Raw genomic sequence first — 22,858 nt, forward strand, 5'->3', positions numbered from 1 at the left:
AGACGCAGGCTATCCCGGGCCAACGGAAGATCCTCAGCGCTACAGTATCATTACGTTTAAGGGGGATTCTGACTTAGAGGCGTTCAGTCATAATCCCACAGATGGTAGCTTCGCAATATTGGCTCCTCAGGCAAGCACATGAACAAAAAAAAATCAGAACCTGCGGTTCCTCTCGTACTGAGCAGGATTACTATTGCACCAACACATCATCAGTAGGGTAAAACGAACCTGTCTCACGACGGTCTAAACCCAGCTCACGTTCCCTATTAGTGGGTGAACAATCCAACGCTTGGTGAATTCTGCTTCACAATGATAGGAAGAGCCGACATCGAAGGATCAAAAAGCGACATCTCTATGAACGCTTGGCCGCCACAAGCCAGTTATCCCTATGGTAACTTTTCTGACACCTTCTGCTTAAAACCCAAAAAGTCAGAACGATCGTGAGGCCCTGTTTTCACTGTCCCTGTTTTCATCACCTTAGGACACCTGCGTTACCGTTTGACAGGTGTGGCGCCCCAGTCAAACAGCCCACCTGCCACTGTACCCTTGACGCCAGAAGCGAGAGCCCGTTCGGGGCTCGTCTCACCGGGTAAATGAAAACACGATAAGAGTAGTGGTATTTCACCGGCGGCCGAGGCCTCTCACTTATTCTACACCTCTCATGTCTCTTCACAGTGCCAGACTAGAGTCAAGCTCAACAGGATCTTCTTTCCCCGCTGATTCCGTCAAGCCTGTTCCCTTGGCTGGGGTTTTGCTAGATAGTAGGTAGGGACAGTACGAATCTCGTTCATCCATTCATGCACGTCACTGATTAGATGATGAGGCATTTGGCTACCTCAAGAGACTCTTAATTATGTCTCGCCGTTTACCCCCGCTTCATCCAATTTCCTCACTTTGACATGTGGGGGTCACAGTTCCCAATCTGGCCCTCAAACCATCATGGTAACCTAATAATCCCCAGTTTACAATTGGATCATTCATCCCCCTCCTCTCCCCTGTAACTATTCCCCAGGTCGTTGCTGCAAATGAGAACGTGTTCTCAGTCAACTTACCTGGTAAAATAACGGTAAAATAAAATAAAAATAAATAAAAAACAGTCACACCACGGGTGATTCGAGTGCGACCGCGACAGGTGGGCACGCTCCTTTTAATTTCATCAAGTTGACATTCAGTGATCTGTGCCCACTGGGAACCTAGGCTTCTTCCATCGGTAGGCCGACTGACTGTCGATTCTGAACCTTGTTTGAGGTCAGTAGGTAACGTGACCAAGGAGCTATTGAAATTCTAAAGATTACAAAATTAATGTAAAATCGTGTGAGATGAAAAAGGACACACTAAAGGGTGTGTAATATAGAAGGGTGGTCAGTGGACATTATGAACCTTGTTTGAGTCCAGTAGGTCACATGACCAAAGCGCTATTGAAATTCAAATGTAAAACAAGTTTGTATTTTGTTTATGCTCCCTAGCTAATTCAACAAGGATTACAAAATGCTGCTCACATTTCTACATGTTTATTAGCTTTGGAAAGCGAATGAATGTCCAAATCTTGAAAATAAGACCTGTGCAATGTTGTGTGCAATTTTTCCAACATCGTGACACTTATTTGGAGTCTGTGGCTCAAGTGGTTTGAAAGCTATTGAGGTTTGAAAGCTCGAATATCTGTTGAATATCCAACCTGAAACTGGCTTTACCTCGGTCCATTGGAGTGGTTGTCTAATTTGTTTGATACCTGTGTTTCTGCATTTTGCATCTTAGAGGAGAATGTAATTATTTCATTTGTATTTAGATTCCTGCCTCACACATCACACTGCTCGGCTATAACAAGATAATTCCTTGAAGATGGCGCACCCATCCACACCTGTAGAACAGACATCCAAACCATTGCAGGTGGTGTTACTTGGTAAAACAGGAGCAGGGAAGAGTGCAACAGGAAACACCATCCTTGGTAGGAGTAGTTTCCATTCTGAACTGAACCCGTCCTCAGTAACACGTAAAACAGAAATGAAGCAGGCTGCAGTAGATGGGAGGAATGTCAGTGTGGTTGACACTCCAGGACTGTTCGACACAGAACTTACTGCTGACGAATTGACAAAGGAGATTGGTACGAGCATCTATGTGTCTAGTCCAGGGCCTCATGCCTTCCTCTTAGTGTTGCGAGTGAATGACAGGTTCACAGAGCAGGAGAAAATAGCTATTGAAATTCTAGAGAGAGTGTTTGGGTCAGGACTGGCAAAGCACACCATCATCCTCTTCACCCATGGAGATGCATTAGAGGGTAACAGTCTAGAGAAGCTGATTGGTGGGAACAGAGACCTCAGTAGATTGGTAGAGCAGTGTGGAGGGAGGTACCATGTCCTCAACAATAAAGCTAGAGGAAGCAGAGATCAGGTCACGGAGCTGATGGAGAAGATAGACAGAATGGTGGAGGAGAATGGAGGAACCTGCTACCCCAATGAGATGATTGTGGATGCAACGGGATTGAGCTTAAGTGATTTTTTAAAGAAACACTGGAAAACTCTTGCTGTTTCCGCACTGCTACTTTTGATGAAATATAAAAAAATGTAGTTCAAACCTGAATACTGATAACGCTTTTAACGCAGCAAGTATATTCAAAACCGTTTATTGTGCATTAATTTTGTTTGGAGACATCTTTCACCACATAACAATTTATCCAAAATATACGTTTACTGTAAAATACCATGAGAACATTGATTTAAATCACCAAAACACAACATAATGGAATCTTCTCAATTTAGTTTTTTTAACAGCCAGTTAATCCAATAGCAATAAATGCAAGATACATGTTTAAAAAATGCCTTTTGAATGTAATATGCTAGATCCTGTAGTTCCGGCCTGTTAAATATCAAACAAAAATTATACAAAATATTTAGTTTGGGGAAGTGAAAATTGCATGAATGTTTTTTGTTGTTAAATCTATTTTTGAAGAATTATTTTTTCTTCTGCATTGCTCTTTATCACTGTTTTTATAACTCTTTTCCTTCAATTTAATCATATTATTGTTTTGATCTGTTTTATCAAACACTGAACAAAAATATAAACGCAACATATAAACGTGTTGGTTCCATGTTTCATAAGCTGAAATAACAGAATCCAGATATTTTCCACACGTACAAAAAGCGTATTTCTCTCAAAATTTGTGCACAGATTTGTTTATGTCCCTTTTAGTGAGCATTTCTCTTTTACCAAGATAATCCATCCACCTGACAGGTGTGGCATATCAACTAGCTGATTAAACAGCATTATCATTACACAGGTGCACCTTGTGCTGGGGACAATAAAAGGACACTGAAATGTGCAGTTTTGTCACACAATGCCAAAGATTTCTCAACTTTCCAACTGTCCAATTGGCATGCTGACTGCAGGAGAATTTAATGTTCATTTCTCTACCATAAGCCGCCTCCAACACCGTTTTAGAGAATTTGGCAGTATGTCCAAGCGGCCTGACAACTGTTTGCTGATGTCAACGTTATGAATAGAGCGCCCCATGATGGTGGTGGGATTATAGTAGGGGCAGGCATACGCTATGGACAACAAACACAATTGCATTTTATTGATGGCAATTTTAATGCACAGAGATACCATGACAAAATCCTGAAGCCCATTGTCATGCCATTCATCCGCAACCATCACCTCATGTTTCAGCATGATAATGCACGTCCCCATGTCGCAAGGATCTACACATAATTCCTGGAAGCGGAAAATGCCCCAGTTCTTCCTTGGGCTGTCTACTCACCAGACATGTCACCCATTGAGCATGTATGGGATGCTCTGGATTGACGTGTAGGACAACGTGTTCCAGTTCCTGCCGATATCCAGCAACTTCACACAGCCATTGAAGAGAAGTGGGACAACATTCCGCAGGCCACAATCAACAGCCTGATCAAGTCTATGTGAAGGAGATGTGTCACGCTGTATGAGGCAAATGGTGGTCACACCAGATACTGACTGGTTTTCTGATCCACTCCAACCTTTCTGTGTCCAACAGATGCATATCTTTATTACCAGACACGTGAAATCCATACATTAGCATCCAATGTATTTATTCAAATCGTTGAAATTATTGCATGTTTTGTTTATATTTTTGTTCAGTATATATTTGATTATATATTTATAAACTGAAAGGAACTTGGTTTACGTCAATGAAACTTCACATGCTTTCTTACATCAAAAATGCTTGGCTGATTTTATTTGATAAATAAACTAAGATTTTTAATGTAAAACTCTTTTCTTCGGCTCTATTCGGTTCTATTAACTACTAGCTGAAGAAGAGATGCGATGTCCTCACTTCAGGTGAGGGAGTGACTGATGGTCCTGAGAAGTACACAACTGAAAATTCAATGGACCGTTGGCTGCCCCATTGAGACACACTGTATAGAGATGGAAAATTCCTCCTGGAAAACAAATCATTTGTAGTGGAGGTAGCTACAAGCCCACTAGGTAATATCAATCAATAGACAGAGACATTTCTTATAAACAGCAATGTTGTGACTTTCTTTACAGCATGTGTTCAATGACCTTGTGTATGAGGTTACACTATCCAGAATAATCAATTACTGATATCAACCAAATACATACCACAGAGCCTCTGCTAAATGAGTTATGTATACTGCTCTGCTGCAGTCTGTGTTCATAGTGGGCTGCCATGTGGGTCACCTCCACCTTCAGCTGACCATCACAGTAACCTAGCAACTCTGTCACCAGCCCTACACACACCAGTCATGTCGTTAGCCAGGTGTTTCAAAAGTTACAACTAAAGGCATAATGGGAACAACAGAAATTAGAGCTCAAGCAGAAGGAAAGGGGCAGTGAACGGGCAGCCAGACGAGAACAAAAACAAGAACATGCAGCCAGACTAGAACAAAAACAAGAACATGCAGCCAGACTAGAACAAAAACAAGAAGAAAGTGCAGCCAGACTAGAACAAAAACAAGAACATGCAGCCAGACTAGAACAAAAACAAGAACATGCAGCCAGACTAGAACAAAAACAAGAAGAAAGTGCAGCCAGACTAGAACAAAAACAAGAAGAATGTGCAGCCAGAAGAGAACAAAAACAAGAACATGCAGCCAGACTAGAACAAAAACAAGAACATGCAGCCAGACTAGAACAAAAACAAGAAGAAAGTGCAGCCAGACTAGAACAAAAACAAGAAGAACGTGCAGCCAGAAGAGAACAAAAACAAGAACATGCAGCCAGACTAGAACAAAAACAAGAACATGCAGCCAGACTAGAACAAAAACAAGAAGAACGTGCAGCCAGACGAGAACAAAAACAAGAACATGCAGCCAGACTAGAACAAAAACAAGAACATGCAGCCAGACTAGAACAAAAACAAGAACATGCAGCCAGACTAGAACAAAAACAAGAACATGCAGCCAGACTAGAACAAAAACAAGAACATGCAGCCAGACTAGAACAAAAACAAGAACATGCAGCCAGACTAGAACAAAAACAAGAACGTGCAGCCAGACTAGAACAAAAACAAGAAGAACGTGCAGCCAGACTAGAACAAAAACAAGAAGAACGTGCAGCCAGAAGAGAACAAAAACAAGAACATGCAGCCAGACTAGAACAAAAACAAGAAGAACATGCAGCCAGACTAGAACAAAAACAAGAAGAACGTGCAGCCAGACTAGAACAAAAACAAGAAGAACGTGCAGCCAGAAGAGAACAAAAACAAGAACATGCAGCCAGACTAGAACAAAAACAAGAAGAACGTGCAGCCAGACTAGAACAAAAACAAGAAGAACGTGCAGCCAGACTAGAACAAAAACAAGAAGAACATGCAGCCAGACTAGAACAAAAACAAGAACATGCAGCCAGACTAGAACAAAAACAAGAAGAACGTGCAGCCAGAAAAGAACAAAAACAAGAACATGCAGCCAGACTAGAACAAAAACAAGAAGAACGTGCAGCCAGACTAGAACAAAAACAAGAAGAACGTGCAGCCAGACGAGAACAAAAACAAGAACATGCAGCCAGACTAGAACAAAAACAAGAACATGCAGCCAGACTAGAACAAAAACAAGAACATGTAGCCAGACTAGAACCAATACAAGAAGAACATGCAGCCAGACTAGAACAAAAACAAGAAGAACATGCAGCCAGACTAGAACAAAAACAAGAAGAACATGCAGCCAGACTAGAACAAAAACAAGAAGAACATGCAGCCAGACTAGAACAAAAACAAGAAGAACATGCAGCCAGACTAGAACAAAAACAAGAAGAACGTGCAGCCAGACTAGAACAAAAACAAGAAGAACATGCAGCCAGACTAGAACAAAAACAAGAAGAACGTGCAGCCAGATTAGAACAAAAACAAGAAGAACATGCAGCCAGACTAGAACAAAAACAAGAAGAACATGCAGCCAGACTAGAACAAAAACAAGCAGGAACATGCAGCCAGACTAGAACAAAAACAAGAAGAACGTGCAGCCAGACTAGAACAAAAACAAGAAGAACATGCAGCCAGACTAGAACAAAAACAAGAAGAACATGCAGCCAGACTAGAACAAAAACAAGAAGAACATGCAGCCAGACTAGAACCAAAACAAGAACAACATGCAGCCAGAAGAGAACAAAAACAAGAAGAACGTGCAGCCAGACTAGAACAAAAACAAGAAGAACGTGCAGCCAGACTAGAACAAAAACAAGAACAACATGCAGCCAGACTAGAACAAAAACAAGAAGAACGTGCAGCCAGACTAGAACAAAAACAAGAACAACATGCAGCCAGAAGAGAACAAAAACAAGAAGAACATGCAGCCAGAAGAGAACAAAAACAAGAAGAACGTGCAGCCAGACTAGAACAAAAACAAGAAGAACATGCAGCCAGACTAGAACAAAAACAAGAAGAACGTGCAGCCAGACTAGAACAAAAACAAGAAGAACATGCAGCCAGACTAGAACAAAAACAAGAACAACATGCAGCCAGACTAGAACAAAAACAAGAACAACATGCAGCCAGACTAGAACAAAAACAAGAACAACATGCAGCCAGACTAGAACAAAAAAGCGCGACAAAGGGAGATATATCTATCAGCACTCCGAATCAATTCACGCCATCCTGCATCCTCCACTCCAACCTTTCTGTGTCCAACAGATGCATATCTTTATTACCAGACACGTGAAATCCATACATTAGCATCCAATGTATTTATTCAAATCGTTGAAATTATTGCATGTTTTGTTTATATTTTTGTTCAGTATATATTTGATTATATATTTATAAACTGAAAGGAACTTGGTTTACGTCAATGAAACTTCACATGCTTTCTTACATCAAAAATGCTTGGCTGATTTTATTTGATAAATAAACTAAGATTTTTAATGTAAAACTCTTTTCTTCGGCTCTATTCGGTTCTATTAACTACTAGCTGAAGAAGAGATGCGATGTCCTCACTTCAGGTGAGGGAGTGACTGATGGTCCTGAGAAGTACACAACTGAAAATTCAATGGACCGTTGGCTGCCCCATTGAGACACACTGTATAGAGATGGAAAATTCCTCCTGGAAAACAAATCATTTGTAGTGGAGGTAGCTACAAGCCCACTAGGTAATATCAATCAATAGACAGAGACATTTCTTATAAACAGCAATGTTGTGACTTTCTTTACAGCATGTGTTCAATGACCTTGTGTATGAGGTTACACTATCCAGAATAATCAATTACTGATATCAACCAAATACATACCACAGAGCCTCTGCTAAATGAGTTATGTATACTGCTCTGCTGCAGTCTGTGTTCATAGTGGGCTGCCATGTGGGTCACCTCCACCTTCAGCTGACCATCACAGTAACCTAGCAACTCTGTCACCAGCCCTACACACACCAGTCATGTCGTTAGCCAGGTGTTTCAAAAGTTACAACTAAAGGCATAATGGGAACAACAGAAATTAGAGCTCAAGCAGAAGGAAAGGGGCAGTGAACGGGCAGCCAGACGAGAACAAAAACAAGAACATGCAGCCAGACTAGAACAAAAACAAGAACATGCAGCCAGACTAGAACAAAAACAAGAAGAAAGTGCAGCCAGACTAGAACAAAAACAAGAACATGCAGCCAGACTAGAACAAAAACAAGAACATGCAGCCAGACTAGAACAAAAACAAGAAGAAAGTGCAGCCAGACTAGAACAAAAACAAGAAGAATGTGCAGCCAGAAGAGAACAAAAACAAGAACATGCAGCCAGACTAGAACAAAAACAAGAACATGCAGCCAGACTAGAACAAAAACAAGAAGAAAGTGCAGCCAGACTAGAACAAAAACAAGAAGAACGTGCAGCCAGAAGAGAACAAAAACAAGAACATGCAGCCAGACTAGAACAAAAACAAGAACAGGCAGCCAGACTAGAACAAAAACAAGAAGAACGTGCAGCCAGACGAGAACAAAAACAAGAACATGCAGCCAGACTAGAACAAAAACAAGAACATGCAGCCAGACTAGAACAAAAACAAGAACATGCAGCCAGACTAGAACAAAAACAAGAACATGCAGCCAGACTAGAACAAAAACAAGAACATGCAGCCAGACTAGAACAAAAACAAGAACATGCAGCCAGACTAGAACAAAAACAAGAACGTGCAGCCAGACTAGAACAAAAACAAGAAGAACGTGCAGCCAGACTAGAACAAAAACAAGAAGAACGTGCAGCCAGAAGAGAACAAAAACAAGAACATGCAGCCAGACTAGAACAAAAACAAGAAGAACATGCAGCCAGACTAGAACAAAAACAAGAAGAACGTGCAGCCAGACTAGAACAAAAACAAGAAGAACGTGCAGCCAGACTAGAACAAAAACAAGAAGAACATGCAGCCAGACTAGAACAAAAACAAGAAGAACGTGCAGCCAGACTAGAACAAAAACAAGAAGAACGTGCAGCCAGACTAGAACAAAAACAAGAAGAACATGCAGCCAGACTAGAACAAAAACAATAAGAACGTGCAGCCAGACTAGAACAAAAACAAGAAGAACATGCAGCCAGACTAGAACAAAAACAAGAAGAACATGCAGCCAGACTAGAACAAAAACAAGAACAACATGCAGCCAGAAGAGAACAAAAACAAGAAGAACATGCATCCAGACTAGAACAAAAACAAGAAGAACGTGCAGCCAGACTGGAACCAAAACAAGAAGAACATGCAGCCAGACTAGAACAAAAACAAGAAGAACATGCATCCAGAAGAGAACAAAAACAAGAAGAACATGCAGCCAGACTAGAACAAAAACAAGAAGAACATGCAGCCAGACTAGAACAAAAACAAGAAGAACATGCAGCCAGACTAGAACAAAAACAAGAAGAACATGCAGCCAGACTAGAACAAAAACAAGAAGAACGTGCAGCCAGACTAGAACCAAAACAAGAAGAACATGCAGCCAGACTAGAACCAAAACAAGAAGAACGTGCAGCCAGATTAGAACAAAAACAAGAAGAACATGCAGCCAGACTAGAACAAAAACAAGAACATACAGCCAGACTAGAACCAGAACAAGAAGAACATACAGCCAGACTAGAACCAGAACAAGAAGAACATGCAGCCAGACTAGAACCAGAACAAGACGAACATGCAGCCAGACGAGAACAAAAACAAGAAGAACATGCAGCCAGACTAGAACAAAAACAAGAAGAACATGCAGCCAGACTAGAACAAAAACAAGAAGAACAGGCAGCCAGACTAGAACAAAAACAAGAAGAACATGCAGCCAGACTAGAACAAAAACAAGAAGAACATGCAGCCAGACTAGAACAAAAACAATAAGAACGTGCAGCCAGACTAGAACAAAAACAAGAAGAACATGCAGCCAGACTAGAACAAAAACAAGAAGAACATGCAGCCAGACTAGAACAAAAACAAGAACAACATGCAGCCAGAAGAGAACAAAAACAAGAAGAACATGCATCCAGACTAGAACAAAAACAAGAAGAACGTGCAGCCAGACTGGAACCAAAACAAGAAGAACATGCAGCCAGACTAGAACAAAAACAAGAAGAACATGCATCCAGAAGAGAACAAAAACAAGAAGAACATGCAGCCAGACTAGAACAAAAACAAGAAGAACATGCAGCCAGAAGAGAACAAAAACAAGAAGAACGTGCAGCCAGACTAGAACAAAAACAAGAAGAACATGCAGCCAGACTAGAACAAAAACAAGAAGAACGTGCAGCCAGACTAGAACAAAAACAAGAAGAACATGCAGCCAGACTAGAACAAAAACAAGAACAACATGCAGCCAGACTAGAACAAAAACAAGAACAACATGCAGCCAGACTAGAACAAAAACAAGAACAACATGCAGCCAGACTAGAACAAAAACAAGAAGAACATGCAGCCAGACTAGAACAAAAACAAGAACAACATGCAGCCAGACTAGAACAAAAACAAGAACAACATGCAGCCAGAAGAGAACAAAAACAAGAAGAACGTGCAGCCAGACTAGAACAAAAACAAGAAGAACATGCAGCCAGACTAGAACAAAAACAAGAAGAACATGCAGCCAGAAGAGAACAAAAACAAGAAGAACGTGCAGCCAGACTAGAACAAAAACAAGAAGAACATGCAGCCAGAAGAGAACAAAAACAAGAAGAACGTGCAGCCAGACTAGAACAAAAACAAGAACATGCAGCCAGACTAGAACAAAAACAAGAACATGCAGCCAGACTAGAACAAAAACAAGGAGAACATGCAGCCAGACTAGAACAAAAACAAGAAGAACATGCAGCCAGACTAGAACAAAAACAAGAAGAACATGCAGCCAGACTAGAACAAAAACAAGAACATGCAGCCAGACTAGAACAAAAACAAGGAGAACATGCAGCCAGACTAGAACAAAAACAAGAAGAACATGCAGCCAGACTAGAACAAAAACAAGAAGAACATGCAGCCAGACTAGAACAAAAACAAGAAGAACATGCAGCCAGACTAGAACCAAAACAAGATGAACGTGCACATGCCATTTGATTAAAAGAGATGGAGGTGGAAGCGCGACAAAGGGAGATATATCTATCAGCACTCCGAATCAATTCACGCCATCCTGCACACTCAAGAGTTTGATCTTGGTTTAAACAACCGGCTTGTCCCACCCTTAAACAAAAAAGAGGTGAATGTATATTTTACTCTGTTTGAGCAGATTTCCACATTCCTAAAATAGCCACAAGATTTTTGGTCACTCCTCCTCCAAAAGGTTATTGTGGGAAAAGCTTAAAGTGTATGCCACTTTATCTCTTGACCAGAGCTCAGATTATGACACTGTTAAAGCTGGTATCCTTCAGGCTTACGAGTTTGTCCCAGAGGCATACATACAACAGTTCTCTATATTATGAAAGACATAATCACAAAGCCATGTTGAATTCGCAAGGGAACAAGCATGTCTTTTTCATTGGTGGTGTGGTTCTAAGGAGGTCAAGGACCTTGGGGATTTAAAGACACTCATATTTCTCGAGCAGTTCAAGAAATTCCTTTACGAAAGGGTTGCTACCTACATTTATGAGCACAAGGATCTTACTCTTGAGAAAGCTGGTGTCCTTACAGATGACTTTGTGTTGACATATAAAACTACCTTTACAAACAAAGCACCCAGTAGTTATCACTACACAAAAAGCAATCCAGAGAAGTCACCTCCTACTGCGAGGTTTGTCTTTTTCCCCAGCGCCAAAAGACAAAGAGCGGCAGAAAACGGGTTCTTCGCAACCGCCAGTTTGTCATTACTGTAGTGAGAAAGGACACATTGTCTCTCAGTGTCCTAAGTTGAAACAGAAAAATGAGAGAGAGAAATGTTTGTTCTTGTGGGAGCACTGCAGGCCATTAAGTCTCTGGTTGGGAATGGTTTATCTCCTAAGCAAGATTGTAGACCAGATGTGTATGAACGCTTTGTTTCAGAAGAGTTTGTGTCTCTGCAGAGTGGCGATGCTGTTAAGCAGATACTGGTGAAGATACTGCAAGACACTGTCCTTCATTTTGGAGGGTGTTTTGCCTTTGTCTGACACTTCAGCAACTGGTTACAGTGGAGATGTGTTGCATGGAAATTCCTTTGTATAATGTGGAACTCGAGTCGGATTGTAACGGCATTCAGAGGTGGAAGAAGGATCGGACCAAAGCGCCTCCCTGTTCCCATGGGAGGCGATCCCTTCCAGCCAGGATCTCCTCCCATGTGTAGCAACCCTTGCCGTCCAAAACGTCCTCCCATGTCCAGGAGTCCTGACAACGCTGCTGCTGCTGCTGCTGCTGCTGCCCGTTACCACGCTGCTTGGTCCTTTTGTGGTGGGTGTTCCTGTAACGGCATTCAGAGGTGGAAGAAGGATCGGACCAAAGCGCAGCGTGGTAAGTGTTCATGATGTAATCTTTAATGACACGAACTGAACACTGAAATACAAAACAATAAAGTGAATGAACGAAAACCGAAACAGTACCGTGTGGACCAAACACTCACACGGAAAACAAACACCCACAATCCAAAAGTGAAACCCAGGCTACCTAAGTATGATTCTCAATCAGGGACAACAATTGACAGCTGCCTCTGATTGAGAACCATACAAGGCCGAACTCAAAACCCAACATAGAAAAACAAACATAGACTGCCCACCCCAACTCACGCCCTGACCATACTAAAACAAAGACAAAAACAAAGGAACTAAGGTCAGAACGTGACACTGATCTTGTCTTTGATTCCGTTGTTGTTGGGGTGAGGCTTAGGCTAGCCTACCAGTGAAGGTTTGAGTGCCAATTCTTGGTTTCTTGCTGGGGAACGTAACAACGCACATACTTCAACCCATTGTTATTGCTCAGTGTGTGTGGCGTACCTTCATGATGATCTCAGGATGGATAAAGTGAGTCAGCAACTCATACAGTCTCCCCTTACCTCCAACAACCTGGGGCAGTAGCGGATTTAGGGTTTAGGATTTAGGAATAGGCAACGTGGGTAGCAGCACAGGGAGGCATCGTGCCGGGGGCGGCACGGGGCGCCCGCACTATTTTTTTTGAAATGGTGACATTTGCGTGATCGGTTTTCTATCGCTCATTTGCACATCACCTCAATGATATCATGTCACCGTGTGGGACTGTTGGTCAATTAACCTTGTCGGAGTGGGCGCCCTGATTCTAGTTTGTGAGCTAGGCAGGCTACTGCCTGGGAAGGTCACCCACTCAGAAGTATGAGATGGGGAGGGGGGCGGGGGTAGGTTGACCTCAGGTCTCCTCAGAGGAAGCCCGAGGTAGGGGGAGCGGGGGAATCTATCAAATAGCGCACCTCTAACTTTGTACAGTACTAATGCAATTAGTCAAATCAGTCACACTACGAACTGCTACCAAATAAACCACAATTCATTCATAATACTGTGAATGTATAGTTTCACAGACATATTGTAAATTTTTTCTGGTTTGTGTGAAATGGTTAAGAATAATATAAAACCAGTCTGCACAACACCAAGTTGAATTGGTTTAGTCTTGACTCATAGTTGACAGTGTTGGGGGATGGGTAATGTAGTCTTGACTCTTGGTTGACCGTGTTGGGAGATGGGTAATGTAGTCTTGACTCTTGGTTGACAGTGTTGGGGGATGGGTAATGTATTGATGCTCCAGTGCCAAATCAACACATTTGTTTCTATTTGTCTTTGTTACTTCTTTCTGATATTTATGAGTCTTATTTTTGTATATATTTTTATATTTATATAGTTTTAAATGTTGTAATGAAGGGGGGTGGCAGGTAGCCTAGTGGTTAGAGTGTTGGACTTGGTAACCGAAAGTTACGAAGTCCACAAGTCTAAATTTGTCATTCTGCCCCTGAACAAGGCAGTTAACCCACTGTTCCTAGGCCGTCCTTGAAAATAATAATTTTTTCTTAACTGACTTGCCTAGTTAAATAAAGGTACAATTAAAAATGTAAAAAATGTGTGTTGATCCAAATGTATGAAAAAAAATTACAGTTAGTGCAGAATGGTGTTTTTTGTTTTGTTGGGGGAGAGAGAGTGTGGGGGGGTAAGAGGGGAGAGAGACATCCCTATCAATTAAATTGAATTGAGAGAGGAGGGGAAGAGGGAGAGGAGGGCGGGAGGAGAGGGGAGAGAGAGTGTAAAGGGGAAAGAGAGGAGAGGGGGGAGAGAAGAGGGGGGAGAGAAGGAGGAGAGAGAAAGGAGAAGAGAGGAGGGGAAAGAGAGAGGGGAAAGTGGAGAGAGGAGCGGGTGTACATGTAGGTAGATAAGTGATAATGCACTGATGCACTATCTTATTATAAAGTAATATTTTATACATATCAACCATGACCACCGATCTGACCTATGACCCCTTAAAATACTGATACTGCCCTCTGCCTTGGTATGACCTTAAACAACTATATGGGTAATGCAAAAGGAAAGTGAAGTATCTAGAAATCTAAATGTGTTGATCCAACTTTCTGGTTGTTTGGAGAATTCTAACTACATTCCAACTGTATTTAATGGTTTTATGTAGTAATGTTTTTATGTTTTAAATGTTGTATTGAAGTAACCTTCAAGCATTCTTTCACCATAAGGCTAAGAACTATTTCCTCATAGAAAATGTTTAAACTTTTTAAGAAATATTTGACCTTCTATAACACTGTAAATTGCTTTATTTAAGCAAGCTATTACATTTTTTGTTTATTTACCGTTATTTATCATTATCTAGGTATTTGTGTTTCAATGTGAAACCAACCATAATTTCTCAGCAGGATTGTGCCGTGTTTATAGATCACTGGCTGTCTCATGGTGTTGTCATATTTTTATGTGCATATTCTTATTCATCCCTTTACACTTGTGTGTATAAGGTAGTTGTTGTGAAATTGTTAGATTACTTGATAGATATTACTGCATGGCTGGAACTAGAAGCACAAGGATTTTGCTACACTCGCATTAACATCTGCTAACCATGTGTATGTGACAAATACAATTTGATTTGATTTGTCGTGTGTCATGATCGGGATGGCCTGAACTCGGAGCCTGGTAGAATACCAAGACAAACTGCAGTCAAAACATGGTGGAACAAAGCCAGACTGCAGTAACTTCGCTTAGTAACTTCACTTAATGCAGTTTACCTTGGTTTTTACTGGGATTTTGTAGTTACTGAAAATTTGTCACTGCATATTTTCTGAAACGGAAGACAATTGATCCAGGACACTTTGTCACAAGATAAAACGGACACTACAAAGCCTGATTTTGGTCTTAATAACTCATCTTTGACCAAATCTGTAGCAGCAATTTGCAATTGTACAGAAGAATAGCTGTACACATAATCCTAATTCCTCTTTATGGATTACATTTGAACATTGTCTTCTTTATGGATTACATTTGAACATTGTCTTCTTTATGGATTACATTTGAACATTGCCTTCTTTATGGATTACATTTGAACATTGTCTTCTTTATGGATTACATTTGAACATTGTCTTCTTTATGGATTACATTTGAACATTGTCTTCTTTATGGATTACATTTGAACATTGTCTTCTTTATGGATTACATTTGAACATTGTCTTCTTTATGGATTACATTTGAACATTGTCTTCTTTTAGGGCGTGAACTGATATGGTCAGATTGAATTACAACAGTTAATTTAACAATGCTGGTTATTAATCTTGTTGATATTCATCCAAGGACACCTTGACTTGCATTACATTCTCACTGCAGAATCATTTTGTCATGAAATCATGTGATTTATAGTTAGAGAAAAGGATTCCTGTAAACACGCCCTGCTACAAGCAATAAATAAGTTACGGAGGAACCAGAAAAGTGACATATCTGTTTGATAGTCACAATGAATGATGAATGTGTGAACTATCTTGTCATCTTTTTGGCTAACCACATTGGAACATTCTAATATTTAAGGACATGAACTGGCAGAACAGGTTTAAGTAAAGTGTGGTGCCATTGTTTTCAGGAAGGTGTAGCCATGGCGATAGGAGGGACAGGAGGCAGACTAAGGGAAAGGGCAGCCACCTGAACTGCGCTACAAAAGCAAAGCTCAGTCTAGGCAAACAGTGAATCTGACAAAAATGGCTTTAAAGTTGTTGTTTTTTACTGTCCATGCATATCAACCATGTCCACTGATCTGACCTATGGCCCCTTAAATGTGGATACTGGACTCTGCCTTTCCTTGACCTTATAGGGCAATATAAACATTAGGCTGTATTGTATTTATTATGGGGTCCAGCTAAATTAAGGCAGTTATACAATTTTAAAAACATTACAATACATTCGTAACAGATTTCAAAACACGCTAAGTGTGTGCCCTCAGGTCCCTACTCTACTACCATATATCTACAACACAAAATCCATGTGTATGTGTGTGTATAGTACGTATGTTATCATGTGTGTGTATGCATGTGACTGCGCCTATGTTTGTGTCTCTTCACATTCCCCGCTGTTCTATAATGTGTATTTTTATCATTTTTATCATCTGATTCTACTGTTTGCATCAGTTACCTGATGTGGAATACAGTTCCATGAAGTCATGGTTCTATGTAGTACTGTGCACCTCCCATAGACTGTTCTGGACTTGGGGACTGTGAAGAGACCTCTAGTGGCATGTCTTGTGGAGTATGCATGGGTGTCTGAGCTGTGTGCTAGTCGTTTAAACAGACAGCTCGGTGCTTTCAACATGTCAATACCTCTCACAAATAAAAGTAGGGATGAAGTCAATATTCTCCTCCACTTTGAGCCAGGAGAGATTGACATGCATATTACAGTTGTAATAAAAAATAAATGACACAAATATGAATTTCCATAAAGTTTGCTGATTCAGTGTCTTTAGACATTATTGTCAGATGTTACTATGGAATACTGAAGTATAAATACAAGCATTTCATAAGTGTCAAAGGCTTTTATTGACAATTACAAGAAGTTGATGCAAAGAGTCAATATTTGCAGTGTTGACCCCTCTTTTTCAAACCTCCCTGGCATGCTGTAAATTATCTTTTGGGCCACATCCTGACTGATGGCAGCCCATTCTTGCATAATCAGAGAGAGAGAGACACAGTCTAATAAATCCTTCTCTTCTTTCATCTATTTTTCAAACTATAGTTAAGCAGGCATTACATTTCTTTTTTATCCTGAAAAACTCCTTAGTCCTTAACGATTACAAGCATACCCATAACATGATTCAGCCACCAATACAGTGCATTCGGAAAGCATTCAGAGCCCTTGACTTTTTCCATATTTTGTTACATTACTAGAGTATGTGAGTGGAGTTGAGCAGTTGGTTATCCTGTTCATCGCTCATCGAGTCCGGTGCTCAATGTCCTTTTCTACCACTCCGCTAAAAAACAATTCTCTCCATTCATTAAAATCACAATTTAACCAACACCCATCTATTTTTGTGACTTCCTGGACCAACCAATTTGCTTTTTAAGTATTTTAACCAAACCATATGGATTTGAATGAAAAGTATTTGAATAAACATGAAAAGGTGAATGTAGGAAACAGACATAATTTCATATTAAACAGCATCTAAACACTCTAAATAGGTCAGGAGCCAGACGGGGAGCCTAAGAAGGAACAAAAAGTCATTATTATTTATTTTAAGTCTATAGCCTACAAAGAAATACATTGTGAAGCATTTGCAAGTGTGATGCAATAGGCTGGTAGGGACATAAAGCGCACAGCATTTAAACAACATTTTATTGTATCAAATCATTATAGTCTTTAAATTGTGCATATAGGCTGTGACTTACTTAGAATTAAATACAAATTCAACTTCTTATTAGTGCCTTTGAAATCATTTTTAGAAACATGAGTTTGGCCAGTCTGTGGCTTCAGGCTCATTCGATGCTGCTACTCTGTTTATTATCTATACATAGTCACTTTAACTCTACCTACATGTACATATTACCTCAACTAACATCTGCTAAACATGTGTATGTGACAAATACAATTTGATTTTGACTTCAAAACACTCTGAATGGCATCAATGAGTCGTATATACATGTAGTTATTACCAAGCATGAGTTCCCCACATTGTAGCCTGTACATTTAATATATTCCCTGATCTTGTATTCTACCTCAAAATTTTGAAAATTAGATTCCCCCCGAGCTGATCATTATCTGCAGCCGGCTAAGATCGTAGTGAAAATTTCAAACAATACTATTCGAACTGACCCTAAGAGAAGGCCGGCAGGGAGAGCTCATTGTCAACAAGGGCAGAGCACATGCACTTTAAAGGTATTGGCTTGAGCCAATATCGTCCGCATTTGCTGTGCTAATGCGATCTGCGCGAACGTAATGGAAATTGCATTTTAAAAGGTGCCGACAGTAGCCTCTAGCCTACAGTGTGTTTGCCCACAATGCGCCTGATTGTTTACTGGCCTCAGCAGGCTACGTTTATGAATGATTTTGCCTATAGACCTGGGAGTGGTTTCAGTGACAGATAAAATAACAACACTCAAGGCTTAAAGTCAAACTGTTGCTGCCGTTGAAGATATATAGCCTAACACGAAAGTAGGTAAATTGTTATTTATTCGAATGATTAATGTACATTAGAAGACTAGATTATTAGTAGCCTAGTACTGTCTACAGTAGAATAATGGGCTAAATGAAAAACAATGTGTTAGCTTCCTAAGTGGTCTGAATTTGGAAACGTATAACTGCTTCAGTGAAGACGTATTGTCCATAGATATATGCCTATTGTCAATATGATTGTGTTACGCTACGATTGTGTTGTCTGATTTAATACGAATATGTAGCCTAAATATTATTCTTTCAGTAATAAACAGTCATTTCAATTAAATCGTTTTACATGTAGGTTGATAGTTTTATGGTAAATGTCGATGACACATAGTGGTATTCCTGAACCAAAGCAGAACAGCTGTCAGTTTAAAACAACTTTTAACCAAAATGCAATGACATGGATCAGGGTTTTGTTGATTTCACTTTGAATTCACATTAGTTGAGAAGTTATTAAAATATAACTCAAAATTAGACGTTGAACTGATGTCTGTGCCCATTTGGGACCGAAGTAAAGATATTGGATATTCAACGGATATTTGCCTGTAATCTTCCTTACGTCCACCAACAGCAGTTAGGGACCGTCAACATAGTGACAAATCACATTTTTGAAATGTCAATAGCTTTTTAACCATTACTCCTAAAACTTTCTAAACTGGTTCTAGCTAACCCGATAGCATAGACACATCTAAACTGGTTCTAGCTAACCCGATAGCATAGACACATATTGCACAATCTTGTTTTGTCGATTTACATTTACATTTTACATTTAAGTCATTTAGCAGACGCTCTTATCCAGAGCGACTTACAAATTGGAAAGTTCATACATATTCATCCTGGTCCCCCCGTGGGGAATGAACCCACAACCCTGGCGTTGCAAGCGGCATGCTCTACCAACTGAGCCACACGGGACCTACGGGATTTACATCTCACATTATTTTAAATTATTTTTTTACATTAGAATTTCAATAGCTCCTTGGTCATGTGACCTACTGGACTCAAACAAGGTTCAGAATGTCCGCTGACTACCCTTCTATATTGCACACCCTTTAGTTTGTGCATTTTCATCTCACGCAATTTTACATGAATTTTCCAAAATTACAAATTTCAATAGCTCCTTGGTCATGTGACCTACTGACTTCAAAGGAGGTTCAGAATGTCCACTCAGTGGGCCTGCACATTGCACACCCTTTAGTTTGTCAATTTTCATCTCACAAAATTTTACATTAATTTGCCTGCTCTGCCACCCTGAAGGACAGTGTCACACACACCTATTCACTTTGGCCTTCTCCCTGGGACCTTCTTGACCTCCAGGCAGGCCCCCTTTGACCTGGTGACTCCTGGCCTCTAGGCCTAAACTCCCTGCCCGACTGCCTGCCCTCTCCCTGGGCCTGAGAGTGTGTAGCTTACTCCCTGAAACTACAGACCTCCACACCTTCTCTCCCTACCTGGTCAACACCCCTCTCCCTGGGCCTTAGAGTATAGCTTACTCCCTGGAATTACTAAGACGTCTACAGTCCCGCTGTCAGGAACTACGTGCACCTGGTAACCCAAAACAGTTTCTGTGCACCTGGGGACCAACAGTTTCTGTCGGAGACTAAGGCCCCACTCCAACCTCCATGGCCTGAGTGCTGCCCCCAGCCCCCGAGTTCGGCCGCCCCTGCTCGGACTCTGAGTTCCCCCCGCCTTGGGGGAGGCCTCCTCGTGCACCTGGTGACCCTTCGACTTCCACAGCGAGTCCCAACCTGACTCACATTTCCAACAGAGGACAGGCCCGGGCGGATGGGCGACCACCTAGCCCCCTACCTATCCAGAGCCCAATGTCCATGTCCTACGCCTTCTACCCGTCTGCCTGGGCTCTCTCACACTCTGGCCTCTGGCCCCTGGCCCTTCTGCGTGTGCCTGGTAACCCGTAAGTAAAGAAGGAGTATGGTGGAGGAAGACTCCTTCCGTCCCCGACAAAAGCTTGACTCGAGGGGTGACTTTCAATAGATCGCAGCGAGTGAGCTGCCCTGCTACGTCTGAAACCTTGACCCAGAATCAGGTCGTCTATGAGTGATTTAGCACCAGGTTTACCACAAACATGCAGTGCGCATCAGGAGAGGGGCGGCAACTCATCCGGCCGCACCCCAACCCCGTCACGAACGGCTCTACTCACCTGCCAAAGAGGCAGGCTATCCCGGGCCAACGGAAGATCCTCAGCGCTACAGTATCATTACGTTTAAGGGGGATTCTGACTTAGAGGCGTTCAGTCATAATCCCACAGATGGTTGCTTCGCAATATTGGCTCCTCAGGCAAGCACATGAACAAAAACAAAATCTGAACCTGCGGTTCCTCTCGTACTGAGCAGGATTACTATTGCACCAACACATCATCAGTAGGGTAAAACTAACCTGTCTCACGACGGTCTAAACCCAGCTCGCGTTCCCTATTAGTGGGTGAACAATCCAACGCTTGGTGAATTCTGCTTCACAATGATAGGAAGAGCCGACATCGAAGGATCAAAAAGCGACATCTCTATGAACGCTTGGCCGCCACAAGCCAGTTATCCCTATGGTAACTTTTCTGACACCTTCTGCTTAAAACCCAAAAAGTCAGAAGGATCGTGAGGCCCTGTTTTCACGGTCTGTATTCATTCTGAAAATCAAGATCAAGCGAGCTTTTGCCCTTTTTGTCACGCCCTGACCGTAGAGAGCTTTTGATGTCTCTATTTGTGGTTTGGTCAGGGTGTGATTTGTGTGGGCATTCTATGTTCTTTTTTCTATGTTTTTGTATTTCTTTGTTTTGGCCAGGTATGGTTCTCAATCAGGGACAGCTGTCTATCGTTGTCTCTGATTGGGAACCATACTTAGGTAGCTCTTGCCCACATGGGTTTTGTGGGTAGTTGTTTTCTGTTTTGTGTGTCTACACCAGATAGAACTGTTTCGTTTGTGCCGCTTTGTTAATTTTTGTTCCAGTGTTCGGTTATAATAAAAATCATGGACACTTAACACGCTGCACCTTCGTCCTCACCTTCTTCCACAAACAGCCGTTACACTTTTGCTCCACGAGAAGTTTCTGTCCTCCCTGAGATCACCTTAGGACACCTGCGTTACCGTTTGACAGGTGTAGCACCCCAGTCAAACTCCCCACCTGCCACTGTACCCTTGACGCCAGAAGCGAGAGCCAGTTCGGGGCTCGTCTCACCGGGTAAATGAAAACACGATAAGAGTAGGCCTCTCACTTATTCTACGCCTCTCATGTCTCCTCACAGTGCCAGACTAGAGTCAAGCTCAACAGGATCTTCTTTCCCCGCTGATTCCGTCAAGCCTGTTCCCTTGGCTGGGATTTTGCTAGATAGTAGGTAGGGACAGTGGGAATCTCGTCCATCCATTCATGCACGTCACTGATTATATGATGAGGCATTTGGCTTCCTCAAGAGACTCTTAATTATGTCTCGCCGTTTACCCCCGCTTCATCCAATTTCCTCACTTTGACATGGGGGGGTCACAGTCACACCATGGGTGATTCGAGTGCGACCGCGACAGGTGGGCACGCTCCTTTTAATTTCATCAAGTTGACATTCAGTGATCTGTGCCCAGTGGGAATCTAGGCTTCTTCCATCGGTTTTATGCCTCCGCAGCAAATCAATGGGTGTGGATGGTACTACCCACATCAGATGTAGGCCTCCCCCCCAGACAAGCTGGAGATACCTCTCCTCACTTTGTAGGGCATGAGCCAGATCCATGCAATAACTATCACTGCGGGGCCAATGGGTTTAGTCTCCGCCTCGAGTCTAGGGAGCGTAGAGGAGACCTCCCCACCTACAATGTCTGAGACCTGGTAGTGTCAGCTAATGGTGAGGCACATGCCATCTCCACTAAATGCTCCAAGGAGAGTGGAGAAGAGCTCCCCACCTACAATGTCTGAGACCTGGTAGTGTCAGCTAATGGTGAGGCACATGCCATCTCCACTAAATGCTCCAAGGAGAGTGGAGAAGAGCTCCCAGATAGAATGTGTAGAGTCCCGCACCCAGGCAATGCTTTGTTTTAATTAAACAGTCGGATTCCGCTGGTCTGCACCAGTTCTAAGTCAGCAGCTACACGCCGGAGCCGGCGAGCGCCGTAGCTGGGGAGATCCGCGAGAATGGTCCGGCGTGCGTCTAGAGTCGCCGCCAACTGCTGGACCCAACCCCGCACCGGTCCGCCTTCGGCCCACCAACGGACCCTGACGAACCCCTGCACGCAGCCCCCTGCAAGACCACACACGAGAGACCGCGAGATGGGCCGCACAATGAACTTCCAATGGTGGCAAGAGGAGGGCGACAGAGCGACTGCTCCCCCAGTCGCGGCTCAAGCCCAGCCCTGCTTCGCACTCCAACCTGACCGACCCAGCCCTTAGAGCCAATCCTTATCC

General features: G+C 42.1%; 1 protein-coding gene across 1 annotated transcript in view; it reads left to right on the forward strand.

The window, feature by feature from the left end:
• Positions 1-1,783: 1,783 nt before the first annotated feature.
• LOC139551894 (GTPase IMAP family member 8-like) overlaps positions 1,784-22,858 on the forward strand; it is a 49,065-nt gene continuing 27,990 nt past the window's right edge. The window contains exons 1-3 of the mRNA XM_071363233.1: positions 1,784-2,561; positions 20,228-20,367; positions 22,528-22,643. Coding sequence (XP_071219334.1) covers positions 1,840-2,561; positions 20,228-20,367; positions 22,528-22,643 — 978 coding nt within the window. The 5' untranslated portion in view covers positions 1,784-1,839. The remainder of the gene's footprint in view (positions 2,562-20,227; positions 20,368-22,527; positions 22,644-22,858) is intronic.

This window comes from Salvelinus alpinus, chromosome 24 (genome assembly GCF_045679555.1).
Source record: "Salvelinus alpinus chromosome 24, SLU_Salpinus.1, whole genome shotgun sequence".
Taxonomy (NCBI): Eukaryota; Metazoa; Chordata; class Actinopteri; order Salmoniformes; family Salmonidae; genus Salvelinus; species Salvelinus alpinus.